The 27,090-nt window shown below is 34.7% G+C and overlaps 2 protein-coding genes across 2 annotated transcripts in view; both read right to left on the reverse strand.

The window, feature by feature from the left end:
* adam11 (ADAM metallopeptidase domain 11) overlaps positions 1 to 3,043 on the reverse strand; it is a 76,429-nt gene extending 73,386 nt beyond the window's left edge. Inside the window, exons 1-2 of the mRNA XM_056469521.1 lie at positions 2,759 to 3,043; positions 2,301 to 2,467 (exon numbers count right to left, since the gene is read on the reverse strand). Of these exons, the coding sequence (XP_056325496.1) occupies positions 2,301 to 2,467; positions 2,759 to 2,819 (228 nt within the window). The 5' untranslated portion in view covers positions 2,820 to 3,043. The remainder of the gene's footprint in view (positions 1 to 2,300; positions 2,468 to 2,758) is intronic.
* A 2,289-nt stretch (positions 3,044 to 5,332) lies between these two features.
* On the reverse strand, positions 5,333 to 21,081 carry dbf4b (DBF4 zinc finger B). Its single transcript, XM_056469627.1, has 12 exons — positions 20,971 to 21,081; positions 17,522 to 17,643; positions 17,302 to 17,430; positions 14,867 to 14,917; positions 13,637 to 13,703; positions 11,577 to 11,626; positions 11,462 to 11,498; positions 11,305 to 11,350; positions 8,947 to 9,087; positions 8,306 to 8,438; positions 8,045 to 8,178; positions 5,333 to 7,912 (listed from the first exon to the last, which is right to left on the reverse strand). Exons 2-12 carry the CDS (start codon positions 17,627 to 17,629, stop codon positions 6,319 to 6,321), a joined length of 2,490 nt encoding a protein of 829 aa, XP_056325602.1. The 5' UTR covers positions 17,630 to 17,643; positions 20,971 to 21,081; the 3' UTR covers positions 5,333 to 6,318.
* Between the last annotated feature and the right edge of the window lie 6,009 nt (positions 21,082 to 27,090).

Genomic DNA, 27,090 nt, shown 5'->3' on the forward strand with positions numbered 1-27,090 from the left:
TGCTTTGGAGCAGGTTAGTCATGTAGAGTAAATTGCAGAGTAGTCTAAATGAAACCTGATTAAAAGCAGCCCGCCATCATGAGCCAAAAAAATCGAACTAAACATGAACTTGCATGAGTAAAAACCCAAACCAACTTCATACAACAGGTAGTTGTAGTCCGCCATTGTTATTTCTATTGTGAAATATTCACAAGTGCCTAAAGACTGAGCAAAAATCCTTTTTAGGCATGTCATTTCACTCACCAGCAATCTTTGAAATGTCTGTTGGGCATGCAAGTGCATCTATTTGAATGGGATAACATTAAATTCTTAAAAACTGTTTGCCAGGCTTATGATTAGATTTAACATTTGGAATAACCAATGCAATCTTACAACAACTGTCTCTTAAACTTTGTTTCTAAATGTTGGAATTAAACAAAAAACTGCATATTTTTCAAGTTGCCCAAGCTAATGTGCATGCACACTCAAAGGTAACAAGATTACAACACCAGCCTGGCTGTTTCTGGTGTATGCAATCAGATGTCATATTTGTCAGCCAAACTATGTAACTACTGTAAGAATGTGTAACTTACATGTTACACATTATAATCCTCTGAATAATGTTGTGTTCGATTGTAGAGTTGGTTATTTAAAAAAGACATTTCAAGATTTAAATTTCTTAGGTCACTGGGGCAAGTATTTTGTGAGATTCCAGCATTTGCTGAACCCAGAGGGTTCATAAGGCAGGGTTCCCATGGGTCATGAAACTTCTGGAATATCATGGAATTTTAAAAGGTCAATTCCAGACATTCAAAGTCAGGGAATTCTATACAATTTTTGTCCAAGCAATGGAATATCAAAGATTTTTGTTTGTCAATTCAAATTTTACTTTACATATACATGTATTTTTTGTGTTATGTTTTTATCACATTGTTTTTCTTGACTATTTTATTTCATGATTAGGATGTTTTTACTACCATTTTTTTCATTTCCCACTTCCTCATGACAAACAGTCATTCAGCAATCAATTGCAATCATTTTTTTTTTCTGTTTAGTGCTCAATCAGTCCCTACTTGATTTTTTGGGGGAAAAAAATCTAATTTTGCAGCCTAAAATTACTAATTTTGTGGTGCCCTTTGTCAAATTTTTGACAATGTTTGTGGTATCTCTTGTGTTATTGTGCTCTGGCTGAATATACATGTTCATCACAACCTGGATGAGCACTTTCTATACGTAAGTAAATATAATGTTATTGAATATACATGGTTTTGGCTGGCTGCACTATTTGCTTGAATTTTCTTTAAATTTGACATCTGGTTTGGAGTAGGAACTGATCATAATGAATCTGCAGAAACTGCCATAAAGAACAGACATCTGGACCAGGCACCTCCCTGGAAGAATCATCAGTTTATAACAATTGATGATTGGCTGCTTTATTAAAAGATGGAGCTTTCTTTGTAGAGAGGCCATGTAGACTGATTCTGCTTTCAAAACTACACAAGTGGCATGTGTATTCTATGTTCTTTGATAAAGGTATGCACATAATGTCACGGTTTTTACATTTTTGGAGCTCATATATTTTGTAGACAACGAAGATATCTTTTTCCAAAACTTGTTATTTGAAATGCATATTCAAAGGTTTGTATTTTCATTTTCATTTTCAAAAATTCTGTTGACAAAAAAATGCTTGTTGTCAAAAGGGCAAAAATGCATGAATTTTTTTTGGTTTTTTTACAATCTTAAGCCTAAATGTCATAAAATGTACATTTTTACAGCACAAACTTTTTAGCATAATAAACTATAAAGGAGTATTGATGCCCCTGTTAAAAAGTGGCATACACAAAAATTTTGAACTGACTGGAGAGTGCATCAAAATGACTTAACAACAGGTGAACAAAGTTTGTACGTCCGAATTTGAAGTATTCACAAAACAGTTGATGAAAAATACCAGAGAAACCTACTAATTCCTTCTGACATTCTGAAGTGTGCATCTGATGGACTATTTACTATCTATTCCAAGATGCCATGGGAGTTTTGTGAATGGCAGTAAAGTGAGGCAACTACAGGCAGAATTAAGTCACATGACAGTGGCGACTATAGTTTGCCAACATACTCTTATGGTACACCGGTTAGGAAGTTGGCAAAAAAGGGTTTAAAAATTTAGAGATGGTGCAAATTTTTGATGATGCATATTTTAGTATGGTTTAGGAGGAAAATGTATGCTTGTTTTCACTGGAATATAGTCAGTCTGCTACATTAATAGGTCAGGGAGTGTGCAATAAATCAATTGTGATTTGATGCATCAATAGAGTGTCACTCACATGCGTTCCATCACCATCAGTCTTTGTTAGAGTACCCAAGTGCCCGTGCGGCAACTCCTCCTCCGCGTCAGTCCGCTGCAGCAGGCGCTGAGGCTGCGCGTGCTCCACCGTGTACGCGTTCTCACGTCCCCATTCCGCTCCGTCCCGCTTGGTGCTGCTGCCCCAGGCTTTCAAAATAGGACAGATTCGTAAAAACTGTAAGACAACCGCCTAAGCCAGGATTCCGTGTATAAATAATTCCTATGCGTTTACAGCCACTATATATATCTAGCCTGCGGCATCATTGCGTATTCTGGCGCGACATAAAATTAACAGTCGTGCCTGTGACAGAAAACGGGGCCATTCGTAAAACGAAAAAATCGCTGCACCTGTTGGCGCACATTACATATAAATAGCTACAAAGATGGAGCTTGTACTAATATCACGAACCCACTCTTTACGCGGCGTGCGTCGCTCACCTGTCACGGCGAGTCGCGCGGTGACCGCAGCCCACAGGAGGAGGCAGCGCGTCGCCAACATGATCACATACTCTTGCGGCTTCAATTGGAGCGAAAAGATGTGAAACGCGACATTCACCGCCTCATCCTGCTCCACGGCGATGTTGAAGTCACGAGGAAGACGTTAAATGCATCCGTAAAAAACACGAAGACGTTAATGGGTATGACTTTCGGAAAGTGTCCGCGATGTCTCCTTATATCGCTCGTTTTGTCGTTCAGAGATTGCAGGTGGAATTCATGTTGGGATTGAAACGCTCCTTCTGCGGGACTCCCACCCTCCTCCCACTCTCCTCTTCTCCTCCCCTTCACACACGCCGCACTAACATGCAACATCAGAGGAACACTTCTGTGACCTGGGGCAAATATCTTGTTTAAAAAAAGCATACTATTGATATTTTACTGCAGTTACACAAATGCAGTAATGACTGCATAGCGTAGCATATAGTCATGGTATAAAAATTACATGAAATTGCATATTTTATCGTTGCATAATAATTTACATAAAATATAGCCAAAATTTATGTCATCATTACAATATATTTGTAATTGTTTTTAAATAAATAGATTTAAAGTGAGATGCGTGTGTGTGAGAGAGAGGACGAACCAACGTGATCTGAGAGATAAAAGCATATCAAATATTCTCGTCTCAGCATCTCTCATGCTTAAGGAGATACCTGACCCTTGATTTGCTATCTACAACAAATTCTAAATCTTTCAAATGGCATACTATTTGGAACATGGAATGCTGCAAATTTTGAAGTGATGGAATTGTCCGTGTTTTAATTTATTTGCATAAAAACTCAGTCTAAATAATGAGTCAAAAACTAAAAGGACAAATCTAGACTTTTATTGGGGGATACAGCATCATATGTAGGTCAAACTACGGTAATCGAATGCATTTTAAACGATAATGTATTACCACAGTATAAGGATTTATTAAAGTTCAAATCAGTATGTTCCCTGTGGTACCTGTCAGAATTACCAAGCACTGAACAACTATCCTACAATAACAAATATTATTAAATTACTTTTTTTTTCAATTATTCATTAAAGTAGACACAATTAAGGCATAATATTGGAATGAGACACCCCCATCCTCACTTTTGTAAATCCCCATTTATAAGTTATTTAAAAAGAAGTGATTTTAAAGAAAATATTTTATATAACCGGTCACAAATATCGATGAAATGATTTGCGTGATTTTAAAGAAAACATTACATGCAAGCAACTTTTCCAACATTTCATATAACCAGTCACAAATATTGGTGAAATGATCTGTCATTCAGTTTAGCAGATATGTTTGTCTAAAAAAATGACACCGCATACAGTATTTATTCCGAATTTTACTAATTTAAATACAAAAAATAATATCAGATCATACAAAATGTCTATTTAAAATTGTTAAATTCCTTAAATGATGGCAAGGCAAAAATAACATTCAAATTTTTATTTGTTATTCAAAATAATTGTTATTTCTAATATATACACTACTAAAAGATTGTAAAATTGTGAAATGGGATTGCACTATAAAATAACTGTTCAAAAGTAGCAGCTTTATTACTTCAGTCTTCAGTCACATGATTTTTCAGAAATCACTCCAATATTACTTGATATTATTATTAATTGTTATAGTAATAAAAGCAATAATGACTGGAGTAATAATTTCATTTGAAACTATATACAGGAAAGCAGTTATTTAAAATTGCTATATATATATATATATATATATATATATATATATATATATATATATATATATATATATATATATATATATATATATATATATATATATATATATAAATAAATCAGAATTATTAAACCCCCTTTGAATTTTTTTTTCTTTTTTAATAATTTCCCAAATAATGTTTAATCGAACAAGGACAATTTTACAGCATGTCTGATAAGACTTTCTCCAGTAGGAAAATATTATTTGTTTTATTTCAGCTAGAATAAAAGCAGTTTTTAATTTTTTAAAAACCATTTCAAGGTCAAAATTATTAGCCCCTTTAAGCTATATTTTTTGATAGTCTACACAACAAACCATCGTTATACAATAACGATTGCCTAATTACCATAACCTGCCTAGTTAATCTAATTAAGCCTTTAAATGTCACTTTAGGCTGTATAGAAATGTCTTGAAAAATAACTAGTCAAATATTGTTTACTGTCATCATGGCAAAGATAAAACAAATCAGTTATTAGAAATGAGTTATTAAAACTATTATGTTTAGAAATGTGTTGAAAAAATCTTGTATGTACAGTATGAATTGGACTGAATAAAATAAAATAAATGCAAAGCCTTTTTATTTAGATGTTTGAAAACTACTTTATCTTCAACCCAAATATATAAATACAATTTTAAAGCTGACCTGATATTGCTGACCTTGCATACAAATGTATCTGATCTCATCGTAATATATTGAATATCCAAACTCATTGTATATTCATTGAATATCCTCATTGAATATCCAAACAATTCAATGCTGCCAATTAACATCTAGAATGAAATAACTTTTATTATACAAACGGCACAAATACTAAAACAATGCACTTTTAAGAAAATTTGCCTTCCGAAAAAATTCACAACCACATGATTTCACCATCACAGTACATGGACATTAGTGGCATGTGCTTGACGTACTCCAATCAGAATGATTTTAATAGGAATGTTACAAAAGTTGCCCTAAAACATTGACTGAAATCACATAATTAAAACTGACACTTGAACAACAAAAGTCATTAAATTACAACCTTTGCATGCAATCCAAAGAATCTTTTAAAAGGGATCTCACAGTACCTCAAAAGACCTTTAGAAATCATAGGACATTTCTGCCTTCACATCCTGCAAGTTCTGCAAAACCACCACAGCATTGTTTTTCCATCAGCACTGCCTCTAAACTGGAGATAGGCCAGACACAGCACTTAAACTAATTGGATAATGCCCCTCCAGCAAAGCCTCATTAAATTCTCAATACCAGCACGTTTCCGGATATTGCTGTTATAAAGTCATGGTCAACATATAAAGAGTAAAAAAAAACAAAAAACAAAGAAATGTACATAAAAAAAAAATAATAATATGATGAAGGTCAATCGAAGATGAGATGCTTGCCAACAGTAATTAAAACTATTTACTTCGTTTTGACAAACTAGAAAATAACACTGGCAAAGGGAATGTCCAATACACTAATTCTTTAACCAGAAAAAAATATATTTGAGCAGTCTTCACTAAATAAAACGTTTGCAAAAAAATTAAAATTTATTTACACATTGTTTGCAAAGAAGCGGACAGAGGCCAACTTCTATAAATAAATGTACTACATGAAAAAACACAAAGCTTTACAACAATTCAATTAATAAGTCTTAATTTTCAAGAAATGGCAGTAATAATCTTAATTTGATTGTAGAAGTAACAAGTAAAAAACTAGAATAAATGAGGACAAATAGGAGCAAACTGAATTCATCAACAGTTGCAATCATCCTATTGTGGAGTAGAGGAACACCAGTCCCAAAAACCTGACTCAAGATGGTTGCAGTATGGAGCACAACCGTGATGCGTAGCTCCCATCCTGCATGTCAGTGTGTGGTTTTTGTAATAACAGACCCATGTCATCATTGTCAGTTTTAGCCTGAAGAGGAACTGCATTCGCAAGCCATGTCAAGAGGCCAGAGTCCCAATCTGACTCTGAAGAAGCCGGGGACCACGTGAGGTTAGGAACGAGAGCAGATTCAATGCAAACAGAGGCTCCGGAGTGTGCCACAAATGAGCTGTTTGTGACTTTACTGACTGATGCATGGGAGTTATCTTCTGGTGTCTGGAAAAAAAACGGAAACAGTTCCGGAGGATCATTATATTGATGGCGCTGGAGCTTATTATCATCATGGTAAAATGGAACCAGTTGAGGAAGATCCAATTCAGATGAGTGAGTGGTTACTCTGGATTCCACTGGATCTTCTGGAAACATCTTCTGCTCAACATGGTCACCAAGCTTACTAGTAGCATTGTCCTGTTGGCCAACCTTATTAGGCAAACAGTGGGTACTGGGAGAAGTAAAATAATTCTTCTGGCAATGCCATGTTTGGATTTGATCTGCAAAGGAGATTTCATCTACAGGTCTATTATTCATCTTTGTGGTAAAATCAACCTTGGAGACTGCCAATGCCAAGGTGGAAGGTACAGATGATCTTTTACAGGGAGTACTGCTGTCCCAGGATGGATTTTGCCTTTCATTGTGGCAAATTTTTCTTCTTTTGGCAGGTTTTGGACTTTGAGTAAAGGACCGGTCACGTTTCTTTACGTTACCTATAGAGAATGGGTAATCTGACAAGTTTGAAAATGGTAGAAAACAGGATAACGGAAAGTAAGACATGCCAAATTCTGGAGATCTATCAATCCCTTGCAGTGATCTTTTTGTTGAAAGTAACAATCTGTGATCAAACACAAACTGTCCACATCTTTGCAAATTGCCATCTTCCTCTCTTTGGAGTAGTATTTTAGGGCTGTTTAAGCACATACTTAAACCTTGATTCCAAACCAGTTTTTGATTTTGAGAAAACACTGTGTTAGAACAAGCACCTTCAAGATTCCTTGGCATATGAAATACAAGGTGGCCATGAGCACCTTCACGCTGATTCTGAGTTTCTGGCTCATATTCTCCACCAGAGGTGGTACATGGAATTTTGGAGCTCAGGGTGAGCATGTTTAACTTAGCTTCTGAGGATGTGACAAAAGAGAAGCTCTTGGGATTCTTATCTATAGAAGACATGTTCAGATCCATGCATCGAGCATCAGGCTGAAATTCATTGACCTTTGTGGTGCAGGTGACATAAAGACCTGCTCTGTCATGGTCAAAAGCATCAGGACAGTTATTTTGCATTGTATAAAGATGTGAGGTTATGTTTTGATGATGGGTTGATAAACTAGATAGGCTCTTGATAGGCTCGGGAGAGTGTTCTGTGTTGTCTAAAGTTGGAGTAAATAGTTCAGTAATTGATGGTAGATGACCAAAATCTTGAACCAGTGGAGTCTGCAAAGATTCTCCATTTTCACTGACAGTATCTTGCACCATCTCAGTTAGATGACTCAAATGTAAAGGTGAAAGTCCTGCAGATGACCTGACAGAAATGAGAAAACAGAGTGTGAGAAGACCATTCAATCTCTTAATACTATCAGCGAAATTCAAAATATCACATGAACCATGAACAATCAAAAAATCTAAAATAATTATTTCTAAAATAGGTCCTTACTTCATTAAAGTTGGATCCACTTCTTCATTTGGAATACAAACAAAGCTAGCTTTCATGGTAGCCGTTAGCTGGTCCACTAAAGCATAGTTACTGTCCTTCTGAATGAAAGAACGATGCATCTCGGATTCCAAGTGCTAAATATTAAAAAGAGAATTTGGCATCTTTAATCAGATCAGGTCTTAAGCAAGTATCAATTTGAATTTCAATCCCTCTATCCCATATTAACCTTTCTGGTATCACTTGTTTCTCAAACGGACTAACCTCATGCTGGTCCTTGAAGGGCACGTGGCAGCACTCACAATAGCCTGAGCTTTTCTTAGTTGGGCCTTTAGGTGTGGCGCTTGCTGATAGTGGCACCTGTAACCTATGGCAGCTGCTAGTGGGTTCTTTCTTCCTGTACAATAAATAAATAAAACAAAAAAAAAATAAATTTAACTGACAATGTAGTAGATAGATATAGCAAAAATGAAATTGACAATTATTGTCCATATTGAACGATTTATTTTGATCCAAGTTGTTAATGCTTCTGGATTTAAAAAGAGTAGCCCAGCAATGACTGAAGCCACAAAAATTAGAGCGTCCGTTAAATAACATAACATATTATCATCTGATAAATTTTCGGTGGCCAAAAATTCAGTATATCTCTAATTGTTGATATTAGAGATGTACTAAATTTTTGGCCACCGAAAATTTATTAGCCGAAAATGTTACTTTTCACTTTTAGATTACAATTGTTGCACATTTCTGCTGTGGGATTGGCTCTTTGATCAATACAGAGTAAAAAAGTCCAGAGCTTATCATTGTTATTGACAGAAATTTATCGCGATTCGTTATAATATCGTTTATCAGCCCAGCCCTACGTAGATTAGATTATCACCTTCAACAAAATGTGAAAAACATACCCAAAATGATCCTTGCTGGGATCTTCATCCTTGCTTCTATCAGTCTTCTGCGGAATTCTGAGGAGTTCAAATGGGCTACATTTTCCAGAATAACTCATCGATGGAAAATTTAGAGTCTGTGCGTAGTATGGTCTAAACTTCCTGTTAATAAAAAAAAACATAATGATTTTTTTATAAGTAGCCTACTCAAGTCTTTTTACTATTAGACAAATCTTACAGACGTGATAAACATGAAGTTATGGTTAAATAATAACACTGATCTAGGGTTGTCGCGATACCATTAATTAATCTTACGATACAATACCAGCTAAAGTATCACAATACCAAGTAGTATTGCAATACTGTAATTCATAACTCAAATTATAAAGAGAAATTTTGTCAGAAATACTATATTTTATGCTAAAATAGGCCTACTTGAATGTAATTCATAATTCCCTTAAGGAATTTTTTCACCTAAAAAAAATTTTCATTCTTTTTGTTTATTTTGTAGATAACTGACCAACAAAAATACATTAAAATAAAGATACAAATTATACCACATGAAATTTGTTACAAAAGAGCATTTTTCAAACAACATTAGACTATATGAAGTGGTCAAAAATTGTTTCAATGTTTCCTATTTTGGGGTTTTCATCTATGTTTTTTATCATGTAACAATCCAAAGTAATTACAAAATTCACTTTGCAAGTCATTCTTTTTAAGACATTGTCTCGGTCGCTAATATATCATATTAACAGGAACAGAAATGAACCACTTCAGCTGTGCATTTGAACTAAAGCGTTAGAAAATGTGTAATAGGCTACCATAAAAGGTGCGAATTCTACACAGTTTTGCAACCTTAAAGAGAGCCACAGACAATTTAAATAAAATGGTTTATTGTTGCACAAATGTGTGAGCATTTTAGGGACTTTTCCACATGCAACATTATCTATTGTAGATAAACCCTTAATGACGATACTACCGTTGACAAACTAGTGTCACCGCCAGTATTTTGAAGCCATAGCATCGCCATAGTACCGGTAAACCGTGCAACCCTACACTGATCTAAGCAATCTATTCAACCAGCCATTAATTCTGATAGGAGATTGTGACTTGACTGTCATGTTTATACATTTTTTTGGTACCTCAGAATGTGATGTTTTGCATGTTGGTTTTTACAATCAAGTCTCAAAATGCAAACAAATTAGTCATTATAGGCCATGCTCAAAATACATGAGCACATCCGGTAAATGAATCAATTTTGTTTTATTTTTCAAAGTAAAATTAATGTTATTTATATGGAACTATAAGTTAGCAGCTGTAATAACATGTCGAGTGAAATAATCATGACAGTTCTTGCATGTACAACATATGCTACACAAAGTAATTTCCACTTAAAAATTCAAGATTCTTTGCCAATGCAAAAATATATAAAAATATAACAGTTTACCATATAATTGATAACATCACCCTAGTGACCCATAGGTGATGCCTAATCACCCATATCCACCAATACCTAATGTTTATGGCATCAATTTTAGATGGCAGCACTAAGCAGCTTGAAAACACAATAGTTATTTTCATTAGCCAAGAGCTGCCCTGATCCTCAGCAGGGGAGGAAAGGGATACTTTTCAGGCAGGTCTCAGGGTGGCCGCTTGAATGCGGGATGCATTTTGATAATTGACTTTTCTAAAACAACTACAGTGACCTTGGCTAAAACATTAGCCTTGTTAATGGGACTGGTGAATAAAAATATTCTTACAATGTAAATGGTTTGAGGATACTTTAATGTGCTTTTTAAGAGAAAAAAAAATTAATGGTAGTATCAGAATATAGAAAAAGTTGTACTTTATTTTGATGGTCCTCTTAGCCATTCTGTTAATAATAATAATAATAATACTGAGAGAGAGATGAACTTACAAAGATTCTTATAGACGGTAGAATTTCTATTAGATGACTATTAAAAATAAATATTATTAGAACTTAAATCTGGTTTACTTGACCAATTATCATTTGGTTGCAAAGTTACTTACTGTAACGCCAGAACCATCAAAATGAAGCAGTGACAGGCAATTGAAATAACCTGATAATAAAAAAATTCTTAAAACTGGAATCCCACTTATTTAATTAAAGAGACGCTAGCTATTTCTGCAGTTTCTGCAAGTTAATATACCATGGTATGATTTATGATCTGCATTTGGTAAAATATTCAAACCAGAATTAATTACACAACAGCAATTTAACATGCCACACATTACATCTTCACTCATTATTGGATCAGTTCCACTGTGTAAAAAAAGTTGTTAAATGAAATTAATTAAATTAAAAACAAGTATGCATAGTATCAACAAAATAGAAAGTAGAGTTGCAAAACTTACCGACTGCAGTCTTCCACTTTCAGATAAGGACTCCTCAAGACTCCAGCTGTTTGAACACACATTTGTATTAGATGAGATCCCGACACTAAAGTCTCTCTGATACAGAGGTATGCAGAACCACTAAAACAAGAAGTATAGAATAATATACTTTACAAACCTTTCACTTGAGGAGTTATTTGTTTGCTTCTTTTTTTCTGTTTGGAAAATGTCTGAAATGTTAAATCTTTTTAATCAAAACTAAATTTGCAGTTAAAAAAAGTACAGTAAATGACCTTGGCTGTCCTCATTTTCTGATCGAGATGGTTGATAATCTTGAGAAAACCTGTCATTTATGTTAAGAAAAAACAAAACATAAACAGTACAATAAAAAGATCATGATCTGTATTAACCATAACATATTTAAATAAAGTAATAAAAAAAACATACAATGAGCACATATTAACATCCCAACTTAAAAATTAAACTGTACCTATGGTGCTCTCTAGTGTAGATTTCTTGTAAGTCAGCTGGTATGATATTAAACACTTTGCGGTAGTTTGGGTTTCTATAGACTGCATTTCACATTTTCTATATTTACTGTAACAATGTGCAGTGCAGAATAACAGAGTTTGAGTTAATGTTAAAAAATGTTAAATTGTTGTAATGTTCAAATATAAATGCTTTATAAAACAATCACTGTGCTCACGTGTGACTTTGAATCCAACATTTCCAGCAAATGTAAAGTCACACTGCAAACATGATTCACTTTACATTATGCTTGTGTAACCAGGGGTTTATTGGAGTGCCCCTTTATGACCTTTATTCTTTTTTCATCTGAAGTTTAGAAAATCATGAATTTTGTAATTTCTTAACCATGTCGTTAATTTTATTATTTGCTCCAGTTGTAAAATTCATGAAAAAGTCTTTCCATAGAAAAGAGGAATCATTCATTAATAGATGACCATTTTCCTCCATCTCTGAACAACTGACTGATATGTTCGGTTTTAGAGCTGCTTCTGCTTTAAAGACTATAAAATTCAAATTTTCTGAGTTAATTAAAGCTAAATCCAATCTAATCTTTTGTATCTGCTTGAATCTGATCAAAATGATTGACTGTCTACCATGTTTATTACAGATATTTATTTATTGTACAGTTATTGGTGTGATTTTATGTAATATCTGCATTGTTCTATGGAAATGTAAAAAAACAATTAAATTAAAAAATATATAAAAATCACATAGTGATATTAATGAAAACACTTGGCAAGCAAAGCAACAATTACAACCTCAAATCAGAAAATGTTGGTTGGGACAGTATTGAAAACGCAGTATGGTAAAAGCAAATAAAAAAAGAAAGCAGAGATTTTGTAATTTACTTTGACTTGCATTTCATTGCAGACAATGCAATAAATATTATTTAATGTGTTACTAATGATTTTTATTGTTTTTGTTTTTTTTTCAAAATAAACGCATAATTCAATTTTGGTTCTTGCAGCGCATTTCAAAAAAAGTTGAGAGAGGAATGATTTAAGGCTAGAAATCAGGTAAATTGGTTAAATGATGTGATTTGAAACTACTGTGATTGTAATTATGTTTTGGTACAAAAACAGCATCCGAGAAAGGTCTAGTCTTTTAGGAGCAAAGATGAGCTGAGGATCGCCAGTTTGCCAACAAATACATGAGAAAATTATTGAACTGTTTATAAACAATGTTCCTCAAAGAAAGAAAAGAAGACATTTGGATATTTTACTATCAATAGTGCATAACATAATTAAAGGTGCAGTATGTAAGTTTGACACCCAGTGGTTAAACTAGTTATTGCACTCTTGAATCAAAACACATCTTCACTCATCTTCTCTTCTGATGAGCACAGGTTGCCAGACTGACGTACATGTGCCTGACTATTGAGCCTAAAGGCTGATTTGAACTGTTTTCTAACTAAAAGCAATGGCACGGGATAGAAGAAATATGTTCCATACTAAAAGGAATTTTTGTCCTAACCAACAACTGAAATGTATATTTTAGAAATGGCTACTAGTCACAGGTGGACAACAGGATAAACTGATCACCTCAGGTACACCTCATGTGCTTTATTCAGTGTTAAATGCTAATAATGAGAGTTTGAATGCCATTTTACATGACATTTACAGCAATACTACTTTTTAACTATGTTAATTGCTTTACTGTTAAATAATGTGCTGTTATGTGCTGTATGCGTTTTGCATTACTTTTTCTGATTTGACTACAGAACAGTTCATCCAAAAATTGAAACTGACATCAAAACTACATCAAAACTTAAATACAAAAGCAGCCTATGTGATTAGCATGTTTTAGCAGGTAAATGAAAGGATACCATCTACATGGTAGACCTTGACTCCCCATGAGCGAGCATCAGCCAGCACACTGCTCCAACTCTTGTCCTGAAAAAAAAAATAATAATAAACACAGTAACCACAAAGTTCATAACGGCCAAATGCATTTGTCAACATCAATAACAAAAGTGGGCTATTCAACTGAAAAAAATATGACAAAGCAAAACATATTTTAATATTGTAGACGTGAAAGGCTTTTAATAGTTTATGTTTATATGCAGGGTTTTTCCTCACTCAAAATGAGGCTACTTTGCTACTCTCTGCAATATTCTTGTAGTCTTATCAAGTAAAACATTAATCTTATTTAAAAAGGCAAACAATAAATGCAATTAAATCCCCGACAAGTGATTCAGCATCACTTAGTGCCTGTTGGTAGCCAGGACAGTCTGCATGATTAATTTAATTTCAAAAAGTCGAGGTGGTATAAAATTTAATGGTAGTGGCCACCTCGTATTTCTCTATGCAGGAACATCCCTGATATACATATGATTTTAAAACAAAGTACACAAAGACTGATCATGACTGATATTACAAATTAGTGGTTATTTTACAAGGCACCAAGAAGTGAGCTTAGGTGAATTTATTTTTCATTACACTACCCATTATTCACTTTTTCCCTAACATGCCAAGTGCATTTTACATGTTGAATTGCACTTCTGGTTCGGAGACATTCCCATTTCAAAAATTTATCTTTATCTGTCAGATTGACTGAATGAGCAGTACATTTTTTACTGAATGAGCAGTAAAAAATACTTCATGTTTCCTTATCTTCATGTCTCCTTTTTCCTATTATGGGTTTTTCTCTCCCCAACATGGTAATAAATTCTATAATAATATAGGATAGACATTACTTATTGCAGTGATATTAACATATATATTAATATAATTTGGGTAACTTTTACAAAAGTGCTGAGAGCATTAGAAAGTTCTTCTATTTTGCTTTTAACAATAAGTGAAACATTGTATGACCAACATTCAAATGCGATGAGCACAAAAAAAACTGATCTTATTTGTTTTCTTAAATGACAACAGCACATGGGGTATGAAAATCTGCCACAAATGCATAAATTTTCATTCCATTTCATTTATGTTTGTTTTATATATTTTCAGCCAACTCATAAAAAAATGACAAAAGATTCATTTTGTGATCATTGTAATAAAGTAAAACACTCAAAAAGAAGAAAAAAAAAGTTCTATGCAATAATTCTTACATTGCTGTGGATGGCTTTTTCCAGTAACGCTTTTCCACGACTGCCACAAACCTTGGGTGGAGAGACATTTAAAAGCCATTATTTGCACTATAAAGAAATCAATAAAATCATTACAATATATACTCACTGGCCACTTTATTGGGGACACCTATCCAACTGCTCGTTAACACTAATTTCTAATTTCTTAGTCATTCACATGCCAGCAACTCAATGCATTTAGGCATGTAGACATGGTCAAAACAATATTCTTGATACCAGAGGTTAGAGGAGACTGGTTCGAGCTGATAGAAAGGCAACAGTGACTTAAATAACCACTTGTTACAACCGAGGTCTGCAGAAAAGAATCTCTGAACGCAAAACACATCTACCTTGAGGCGGATGAGCTGCAGCGGCAGAAGACCACACTGGGTGCCACTCCTCTTAGCTAAAAACAGGAAACTGAGACTACAATTCACACAGGCTTACCAAAATTGGACAATAGAAGATTAGAAAAACATTGCCTGGTCTGATGAGTCTCGATATCTTTTTTTTTTTTTTTTTTTAAGATTTATTTTTGGCCTTTTTGCCTTTATCAGGAAATGAAGTGGGAGAGAATGAGGGGGATGGGGAAATGTCCTTGAGCCTGGATTCAAACTCAGGACGCCCTGACGTGCTACTGCACCATATGTCTGCGTGCCAACCACTAGGCTATTGCGCCGACGAGTCTCTATTTCTGCTCCGAAATTCGAATGGTAGGGTCAGAACTTGGTGTCAACCACATGAAAGCATGGATCCATCCTGTCTTGTATCAATGGTTCAGGCTTGTGGTGGTGTAATGGTGTGAGGGATATTTTCACACTTTGGGCCCATTAGTACCAATTGAGCATTGTGTCAATGCCTCAGCCTACCTGTTGCTGACCATGTCCATGCCTTTTTGACTACAGTGTACCCATCTTCTGACGGCTACTTCCAGCAGGAAAACGTGGCATGTCATAAAGCGCAAATCATCTCAGACTTGTTTCTTGAACATGACAATGAGTTCACTATACTCAAATTGCCTCCACAGTCAAAGAGATCTCAATCCAATAGAGCATTTTTGAGATGTGGTGGAACGGGAGATTTGCATCATGGATGTGCAGCTGACAAATCTGCAGCAACTGCATGATGCTATCATAATAATAATAATAATAATAATAATAATAATAATAATTTATTTTATTTATAACGCGCTTTTCTAAAACCCAAAGCGCTTACAAGAAAGTAAAAACAACAAAGCACAGTGAACAATAAAAAATACAATAAAAAAACACAGTTTGAATAAAAGATATCACAAATTAAAAACAGTCCTAAAAAGATGAGTTTTAAGTAGCTTTTTAAAAGCGTCCAATGATTCCTAATGTTAGTGGGAAGAGCATTCCATAGTTTGGGAGCACGGAAAGAGAATGCCCTACCTCCCAAGGTGCTGAGTTTGCAGCGAGGCTGAAACAGCATAGGACATGAGGCAGAGCGTAGACAGCAAGAGGTAGAGGAAATGGATATCAGGTCACAAATGTAACCTGGAGCAAAACCATGAAACGCTTTATATGTTAAATCAATGTCTTAAAATCTTGAGACTTGATGGGCAGCCAGTGAAGCTGTTGGAGTATGGGAGTGATGTGCGACCGAGACAATGTATGTGTCAACACACGTGCAGCAGAATTTTGAACGTATTGTAAAATCTTGAGAGAATTTGCTGGTAACCCTCCAAACAGAGAACTGCAATAATCCAAGCGAGACGTGATAAAAGCATGGACGAGTCTTTCAGCATCAGGCCTCGAGAGAAAAGAACGTAAGCAGGCTATATTACGAAGATGATAAAAGGCCGTTTTAGTTACATGTTTAAAATGAGGCTTCAGACTAAGCTGAGAGTCCAGGAGAACACCAAGATTACACACCTGCGGAGATGGTGATATGACAGACCCATCAACCGTTAACTCAAATTCACTACACCTATTGACGTTAGAAGGAGTGCCAACCAATACAATCTCTGTTTTAGATCATGTCAAAATGGACCAAAATCTCTAAGGAATATTTCCAGTATCTTGTTAAATTTATGCCAAGAAGGAATAAGGCAGTTCGGAAGGCAAAAGGGGGTCCAACAGGGTACTAGTAAAGTGTACCCAATAAACTGGCTGGTGAGTGTTAATCATTTTATATAAAAATACAATTTTTCTTAATATACCATAACAAAGCAACCTTAAAGAAAACAGAGCCGTCATACAGTCTTTGATTATGACAAACACAAATGTGCTAAGAAAAAATTGATGTTTGTTGCAAAAAATTGTTGCATGAGGGAGGCATTTAATTTGGATGCAGCGAGCATCATCAGGGAGGCTTCACAATAAACTTAGCAACAAGCTGAGCATCCATTATACATTAGACAAGAGCAAAAGTTGAGGATCACGATGGGTATATACCAAAGGTTTGGGAGTTCCAGATTGTTTCCTCCCTGCAGCACATGAACTATCCACAGGCAAATCGTTATGTGCTTCTTTAATGCCCGTCACAACCACGTTCACATCCTTAGTGAGGAAACTGTCCACCTTCTGTAACAAACAATTAACAAACAGGATGTAATTAAACATATTTACAATTTATTATGCAATTGGAAAAAAAAATATATTGTATATATCTCACCCCTCCCAGACGGCTGATGATGTCAGTAAGTGTGACAGACAGATGTCTTTTTACATCATGCAGGTAGAAGGATTTGCCACTCAAACCACCAGACACATTTCCAGACATTCTTTGAACTGAATCTGAAAGATTTATGAGAATCAGTTTATCAATACAATTATTTTGGGTTGAAGAGCTAGACACTCGATTGGTTTTGTAGCCTAAAACGGATCATGTTGCCCCAAAAAAACGTGACATTTGGTCAATTAGGGGATTAAGGTTAAATGCATTTTGAGCAATAACTCTTGAATTGTATACGACAAAATAAAGCTTCTTAAATAATTTCAATTCTTGATTCTCAAAACCAAGGGTTTTCAAGCTGGGATTGGGGGACTGCCAGAGAATGCGGAAATGGTCCACAAACATGTTTGAATAACTTAAAAAGAATACATAGATAATTACATTTAATAACTTTTACATGTAATAAGTTTAAGTTGTAGGCCCAGCTGGTTCAGTTGGCATTTCTGTCTGAAATATGAAGCATATGTTTTACACAGCGGATGCCCTTCCAACTGCAACCCAATACTGGGAAACATCCATACACTCATACACTATGGCCAATTTAGTTTATTCAGATCACCTGTAGCGCATATCTTTGGACTGTGGGGGAAACTGGACCCAGAGGAAACCCACGCAAACATAAGGAGATCATGCAAACTCCACACAGAAATGCCAACTGACCCAGACAAGACGCAAACCAGCAATCTTCTTGCCATGGGGCAACAGTGCTAACCACTGAGCCACCGTGTCGCCCTAAAAGAGCCATTTTTAAGCATATTTCATGATTTACATTTACGGTTGGTTGAAACTGCATTTTTTGCTAATTAAGCTGCCAACGCCCAAAGCAAGGGTGCTTCTGCAAGGTGGTAATCTCAAAACTCAAAGCATAACATGAAAATCTTCTAAATCTTTAAACTAAAGAGAAAATTAAACTCTAACAAGTCTTTCTAATAACGTTAAACAACTAAGACTACTTTTATTGTCAACATTTCCCTCTCTCAAATCAATCCTATGCAAAGCATGCTTGGAACTACAAATCCCCTAACCAGGTAGTTGGACCAACACAAAACACTTAAGTTACTTTAATGGTTTACAAATGTAAGTGGACTGAACATAAAACAAACAAAAGCTAAAGAAATGACGAGAATTGTGTTGTTTCAGCTCATTTTAAAACAGGTTTTCACACACGTTTCAGGCACACACAATCTAGCACACACGATTTAGGCAAACCATATATGGTAACTTAACTCCTTAGCATTATCGCCACCTATTGAATTTCACAAATATGGTTTCCCATTTCAGTCATTATTATTATATCGTAAAGATCATTTTAACATCTCTGCAGTTTCTGAACCCAAATTATGTAAATAAAATAATTGGTTAAAGACACTTATGACTTTATTCACTTGTCCACATACACAAAGAAAACCGTCAGATGGTCTAATTGTAGGATTAAGTGTAATAAACTAATTTTGGATCTTAATATTATCATACTTGGTTAAAATCGCTTTGTTGTAAAATATAAAAAGCAAACAATAATGTGTCACATTAAAATGAATTACTATAGTTATATAGTATATTCATTTAAACAATATATAATATAGTTATAAACTGATTATCTTAACTGATTATCTGATTATAAACTAATATATTTTACTAAACTGTCACAACTGTTAGTTATATATATTTACTTATTATTATTATTATTATTTTGGTTAATTATTAATACTTAACTTATTTCTATTGCTACATTTTGGTTTAAAAACAATATGTTGCTTACTATAAATTAAGCCTACTACAGTATTTAATGTGGGAAATCATTAATCAAAAAGTTATTAGAAAATTAAGCAAATACACACTATTAAATCGCTTGAGTAAAATATTTATATAGTGTTATACATTTATTACATGTAAAATGTATTATTGCCTATATTAACTTATTATTTCCTTCATTATAAATGAATCCATTATGTAAATTAAACCTGTCCAATTTAGATCTTTCAGCAAGGCCAGCAAACGAGTATCTGCGATATTTACTGTCAGATAATAATGACCGTGATGACTGATAGAAATCTGTTCAGTCTATTATATCGAATGGCGATCGGATACAGCGCTTCCCATTCGCCCGTCTCGATCGCAATATTTGTGAAATAAAGTAAACACTATTGTTTATTGTGTACAATATTTATTAACCACATATATCAAAATATATCGATGACGATGTCCAAGAAGACTTTAATAACATGAACATCCGTCGTAAATATATATGGTTTGCCTAGATTGTGTGTGCCAGATTGCGTGTGCCTAGAACGTGCGGGCCTGCAGCTGGATATTATTGGGTAGCTTGAACAAGCAGCAGTAATCTTTTTTTGAGTGTTCACTGAAAACAATGATGTCCGCAAAATCGTTGCAAACAATTTATGTGTTGAATTTTAACAAATTGAATTTAGTAATGTTCAACTTAATTTGTATGTTTAATTCAGCCCAAATAAATTGTTTACAAGCACTTACATTTTTTTTTTTAGTAAATCCAAGAAATCATCTTTAAATATTTTATTCAGTGTACCTTGGTGGGTTGATAACAAATGTGTGACATCATTTATGAACTTGGCAATTAAAGAGTTAAAATCCTGCAATTTATATTAAAAAAAGGTTTTGAGCAGGACTGAGCTTGATTAATAGATTTATACAAAGAAATGAAAAATATATATTTATCTATAATATAAGATTTATCTATCTATAATATAAGAAATGAAAAATATATCTTTAATACAAGATTTAACTAAGAAATTAAATATATATAATTATCTGATACATATCCTGGCTATACAAAGACTGAAAACTCCCATCACAGCATGCATATAAATGACTGGATAGTGCATGTTTTCAAGCATATGCTTCGACAGTTTGTTGCCAAAAATCCCTCGGTGTGTTCGAAAATAATGGTTCTAAGATTAAAACTATCATTAATTTGCAAGCATCAAATACATGTTGAATTTCCCATTAAGAAGCACAACAATAAGAATTAAGATAAAATGCACTTACATTGTAAATGGCCCCTGCTTTTTAAATACGCTACTTATAAATACTATTATTAAGATTAGAGATTGAATTTAGTCAGCAAAGTCCAATAAAGGCAATAAAAAATGTCATGTAACGTTAACAAACATGTCAGATATTTCCCATGGTAACGTTACTTCGTTAATTTCGATATATAGCCTACCATATTTTGGGTATGAATATAACGTTACCATGAAAAAAAATACCGTGCTCTCCTAACCGTAGACCTGAACTATATAGAACAAGAGGGTTTTTTTCTCTTTATCAGTTCATCAACTTACGTTAATCAACAAAACAGAAACCACAAAACCTGCATCAAAAATACAAGTTTTTGAAAATGTTTATCTTACCTTAATGTGCTTTGCTCATAAGGAACTTTAAATGCTTTTTAGCATATTAAAACATCTTCAAATTTCTTGTTTTCATGCGATAGTAACATATCACACAGTAAGCTTCTGTTATTTTTTTTCAAACAGCCCTCCTGAATGTCTTCTTCACTTCCTTTCTTTCTGCTGTAGCGTGCAACGTAACACATTACCGCCACCCACCGACACTTAGTGCCCCTGCAATGATTTCACTGGTACAATCCAATTAATCTTTATTTCTATAGGGATGCTAATGTAGATTGTGTCGAAGCAGCTTAACAGAAGTTCTAGTAAACTGAAACTGTGTCAGTCCAGCTTTCACAGTTGAAGTTCATTTTAGTTCAGTTCAGTGTGGTATATTTTCACTGCTGAAACAGTAGTACAGTACTTTCAACAACTGGCCTCAGCATTACTTTGTCTTTTACATACAGTATGTCATTGATAAGTATGTAATTGTTCCAGCATTACTGAAGCATAATGTTGTTTTGCTAGTTTGCCAGCAAAAAAACTTTTTTTATGTGACAGTGTGTGTTATATAATAATCAAATGTGTCTGTTTTGCTGCTGCATCTTCACATATGTTTGCTTTGTTGTTTAGATAGATTACTGTTGATTAAAACCAGGGTGTCTGATTCTGAACGAAATCCTTCTCTAAAGATCCTCCACATTCTTTTTGTATGGATTCAGGTATTCGCATTTTGTGTATCTAAAAAGCTTAATTGCTATAGGTAATAATTTCAGTTGTTTATTTATTTCTATCCTTTATCATGTAATCCTGATATTCTATCATTTATAATTTCTTAAATATTGATATGGGTTGTCAACATGAATATAATTAGTATTGTCGTCATTTAAAATAATATAGTAAATAGTTAAACATTTCTCTGTCTTCCATGGACCTCTTTTTATATAAAATAACTATTTTTAATTTTGTTTTTTTTTTACATTTTTTAGCCAAATCTCAAAACTGCCATGGACTGCACCAAGCATATGGTTCAATAAATAAAAAGAAAACTTGATACATTTTGTCACTGAAAACCATGTCCTCTTGTGTGATTACCTGTATGTGACTGTGAAGCCATGACATGCACATGTTAAAGGGATAGTTCACCTAAAAGTGAAAATATATTAACTATTTGCTCATATTGAGTTGGTTCCAAACATTTATGAGTTTCTTTATTTTGATAAACATAAAAGAAGATATTTTGAAAAAAGCTGGAAAGATACTCATAAAGGATTGATTCAAAAGATGACAGTAAATGATGACAGAATTTTCGTTTTTGTGTGGACTACTAAGTTTTTGTCTAAGAATTTTTCATATTGAACGTTTTTAGAATCACTAATAAATTCTTGTTTGCTGTCTTTTGGTGTGACACCCATGTTTATTCAAAATGTACAACAAGTCACGGAGAACAAAGAATATTATTCATAAGTTCATATCAAATAAATAGCACTGCATATTAAGATAAGTGTCCAACAATGAAGATTTCAAGCAATGTAAATAAATCTGTTTTTTTGCATTTTTGCTGCCTGGTTGTCAACTGTACTCATTTATCATCATTTTTCCTGTTTTTGTCTTGAAATAATGCAAATGTGTCATGTTTTCTGCAGATTGACATTTACAATATCCGTTTGTTATTCTAAGAATTAGACTGTATGTAGTACAAAATGTTATTTCCACAGTTGATATTTGCTGAAGATGCTATGTCTGCAAGAAAGACTTTGCCAATCCTTTTTGTGCTTAATTCTTAGATTTTTATATTTATAAATATTCTCACCCTCAGAATCAGAATCAGAAAAAGCTTTATAGGTATGTTCACACATACGAGGAATTTGAAAGAGCTTCTACAGTGCAACAGGATTACAGAGACAGGACAAAAAAACAGATAATAAATATATTATATATAATATATAAAAAAATAGAAGTAAGTAGTGAATGCAAATATACAAATTGACAAGTTGATGTACAGGTATATTACTATATACAACATTATACATGCAGCTGTTATGTGCAAATTGGCATGTAAAGTGTGTTGTTAAATAAGTGTATATGTGTATAAAAGTGTATGGCAAATAGTGATGTTGATTCCACAATTATTATCATCAAGTGTTCATGAGATGGATTGCCTGAGGGAAGAAACTGTTTCTGTGTCGGGCTGTTCTGGTGCGCAGTGCTCTGTAGCGTCGACCAGGAGGTAAAAGTTCAAAGAGGCAGTGTGCTGGGTGTGAGGGGTCCAGAGTGATTTTGACAGCCCTTTTGCTCGCTCTGGATAAGTGCAGTTCTTGGGGAGTAGAAAGGGTTGACCCTCAAGCAGGTCCAAACCTTTTAAGTTTCTTTGTTCTTAATCTTAATAGTAAATCAATAGTTACAGCTTTCTTTAACATATATTATTTTATGTTCAAGGGAAATAAAGTAAAACAGGTTTGAAACAAGTAAAGGGTGAGTAGATGATGAAAGCATTTTTCATTTTTGGGTGAATACTTTGCTCTTTCAGTTTTGGGTGAGTACTTTGATATTTTAATATCACTGTATTGTTTGATGTATGGGTGACGTGGTGGCACAGAAGGTAGTGCTGTCGCCTCACAGCAAAAAGGTCGCTGGTTTGAACCTCAGCTGGGTCAGGTTAAATTCGGTGTTCGCGTGGGTTTCCTCTCTGTGCTCCAGTTTCCCCCACAGTCCAAAGATATGTGGTATAGGTGAATTGCATAAACTATATTGGCCATGGTGAATGAGTGTGTGAATGAGAGAGTCTATGGGTGGTACCCAGTGCTGTGTTGTGCTTGGAAGGGCATCCGCTGCACAAAACATTTGCCAGAGTAGTTGGCAGTTCATTCCGCGGTGGTGACCTGATAAATCAAGGACTAGGCCAAAGGAAAATTAATAAATGAATCTACCAAGCCAGGTCAGAGGCTTGATAGATTGGAAACAACTTTTTTTGTTGTTAGTATAAATAGTTATTTGCTATTTTATGCGTTAATTCTTTTTAAGTAAATTCCTTTCTGTGTATTAGCAAGCTGCCAGTTTGGATGTTGGTTGTACCAGTTTTGATAAGACGACTGAGAGTACAAGAAACAGCCTTGAGTATGAAACAGATTGTTCTTTGTGTGTGTGTTCTATTCGTTTGTGGATCATTTTTTGCAGGTCTGGGGTCAGCTCTGAATTTTCTAGTGGCTGTTTGACTTTTTTATGCTTGACGCCTAAGTAATCATTGAAGATACAGTTCGAATCTTTGACTTCGGCTCTTTGTCATCTGACACATCTGTCATTTTTGGGTTAAAACTGTTTGACTCCAACAAAACTAAGCTTGTCAATGTTTCCTTTTGTTTGTCATCAGTAAAGCAGATTTTGTTGCATGCAGATTGCCAATGACTTTCACCAACTGGTGAATTTATATAAAAGTATAAAATGTAGAGTTTACTGAAAAAAGGTTCCCACAATCGCCCTATGATCATTAGATGCTCCCCCTAGAGGAGTGAATGTGTGCAAATTGTGCAACCAAGAATACTTGTTAACTTTATGAAGTCACCAGCAAATGTAATGTAAGGATTTTTGTAATACCCTACAATACACAATAGACCTGACTAATCATAGGATGCGATCTCTGCCAAGTGTCACAGTCTCTAGCCTACTGAACTTCTTCTCCATCCGCTTCCGCGTAATGGTCACCTTTAATATTTCCACCAGCATCGTCATTTTATCAACATGTGAATAAATAGCATTAGACATAGCCTAATTACAATAAACTATGGGTTTTACAAGTGATTATTCTTATGAAATACCCGAGCCTGACATTTTATTTGAAGCAAAAACGAAAAAAGTGCCCGAAGCTACATCCCAGCTGAAGATCTTCCACGTTTACACATCTGAACTCCTCCTACAAGAGTCTACAAATCACTGCTGAGTTCGGAGCGCCTGCGAGCTGCATTCACACTCTACTTTCGTACAATGTTACAGAAAATTATCTTGAGCTTATTGCTAGCGACGTGGTTCTCTGTTGACTGCAACCCTGGGCCAATCGACGATATTATAATTGATCGATACTACGTTCCAAAACGCTGCGTCAGAGAGGTGAAATCTGGAGATTTCGTCCGGTATCACTATAACGGCACTTTTACTGATGGAAAGCGGTTTGACTCTAGGTGAGATTCAGTCAAGTTTTCCTTAAGTGAAACATTCTTTGTCTTTTGCACTTTAATTCTAAAATTAAGTAGCTCTTTGCATTGTGGTTACGTCCAGTGCGTCATCATTTTTGTAAGTGCATCAGTGAAACGTTTTTTTGTGTGTAGTAGTGGTAAGAATTTCCATATTGTTCCACGATCGTATTTTTTTGTAGTGCCATGCAAATAGGCCTCAAATGCTCAAGATGTTATATTGCAGTGTTTAGCTATTTCATGCTGTTTCATGTTTATTTCTGAGTAAACGCCTAAATTAATTCTGTTTACCAGGTAAATTAATACGTTTCTTCAAAACAAAACAGAAAAAGCTTTGATGGATGCTAATGATATATATATATATATATATATATATATATATATATATATATATATATATATATATATAGATAGATAGATAGATAGATAGATAGATAGATGTAAACAATATATAGTACTGATTGTGGCGTATAATGTAAACATAAGTGCACAATGTATAGTAGTTGTGTAAAATTGTGCTTATTTTGCAAAAAGTGTCTAGTGCAGTTGGCTTATGTGCAAACAACAGTATAATGGCTGGAGCAGATTGAGTGCAGTTGTATGCATTATTAGTTCAAACTGAGACAAAGTATATAATGTGTTACTGAGCAGATCTTGCAGTTCAGTACAGTGTAAACGATGCACAGTTTGTCCATATGCTCCAAAAAAAAGAGAAACCGTTTATGTCCACTGGCTATTTGTTTAAAAGTCTGATGGGGGAAAAAAAGTTATTGAGTCTGGCAGTCCTGCATCTCACACTCCTATACCTCCGTCCAGAGGGTAGGAGTGTGAATATTCTGTGTTGTGGGGTCTTTCAGGATGAAGGCAGCTCTCTTGTGGACTCTTGTGTGCGATGGAAAATCATCTGCAGAAAGGCAGGGGGGTCCTGATGATTTTCTCTGCAGTCCTCCCCACTCTCTGCAGACGTTTGCGGTCCTTCACAGTAGCGTTGCCATACCACACCACATGGTAATACAGCTGGTCAGGATGCTCTCAACCACACAGCTGTAGAAGTTGCTGAGGATCTTAGATGACAGACCAAGTTTCCTCAGCTTCCTTAAAAAGTACAGTCACTGTTGTGCTTTCTTGACCAGCTGGGTGGTTTAGTGTCCAGGTGAGGTCCACACTGACGTGGACCCCCAGGTATTTTAAACTAATAAAGATGAGAATGTAAAACTGCTGAATGTTTTTTTTTTTTTTGTGAATGTTGGGTTTAGGGGTAGGGTTGGGGAAAGGGGAAAGAATATGTACTGTCTGTAGTCTACAATACAAATAATTACATCTATGGGAAGTCCCCATAAAACATGAAAAACTAATGTGTGTGTTGTTTTAAAAGAAATTTAAATCGGTTTGTCTGTTTTAATTGCAGCTATGAGAGAGGGACTGCATTCTTTGGACAGGTGGGTCAAAGATGGCAAATTGCTGGTGTGGACAAGGGCATTCTGGGTATGTGTGTGAATGAGCGCAGAAGGATCACAGTGCCTCCTCATCTGGCCCACGGTACCAAAGGAGCAGGTAATACACCCATTTTTACATCCAACACACATTTTACATTCATCAAAAGGAATGCGCATAAAGCTCTTTTCTACAAAGGTCCAAACAATTAACACACAAGTCATGCTTGATATTGTATAGTTAGATATCAAAGCAAGCATCATTACAAATGTTGTCAGAACTTCACTTTCAACTTCCCTTTTCTCGTTGTTAAATGCTTTACTTCATACTTGCATGATCACATTTCTATATTTAGTATACAGAGCTTAAAACTACTAAATACTCTATTAGGTACACCTCTCCAACTGCATGCTAACGCAAATTTTTAATAAGCCAATCACATGGCAGCAACTCAATGCATTAAGGCATCTAGACAGAGTCAAGACGATTTGCTGCAGTTCAAACTGAGCATCGGAATGGG

This window comes from Danio aesculapii, chromosome 12 (genome assembly GCF_903798145.1).
Source record: "Danio aesculapii chromosome 12, fDanAes4.1, whole genome shotgun sequence".
In the NCBI taxonomy this organism is placed as follows: Eukaryota; Metazoa; Chordata; class Actinopteri; order Cypriniformes; family Danionidae; genus Danio; species Danio aesculapii.

Excerpts from the sequence above, each read along its gene's own strand:
- dbf4b (XM_056469627.1), bottom strand. The coding sequence starts at position 17,629 with ATGTCTGGAAATGTGTCTGGTGGTTTGAGTGGCAAATCCTTCTACCTG. Across the intron at positions 11,351-11,461 it reads AATAACTCCTCAAGTGAAAG|CTGGAGTCTTGAGGAGTCCT; the intron begins GTTTGTAAAGTA and ends GTGTTCAAACAG. Across the intron at positions 9,088-11,304 it reads AAAGTGGAAGACTGCAGTCG|GAAGTTTAGACCATACTACG; the intron begins GTAAGTTTTGCA and ends TTTTATTAACAG.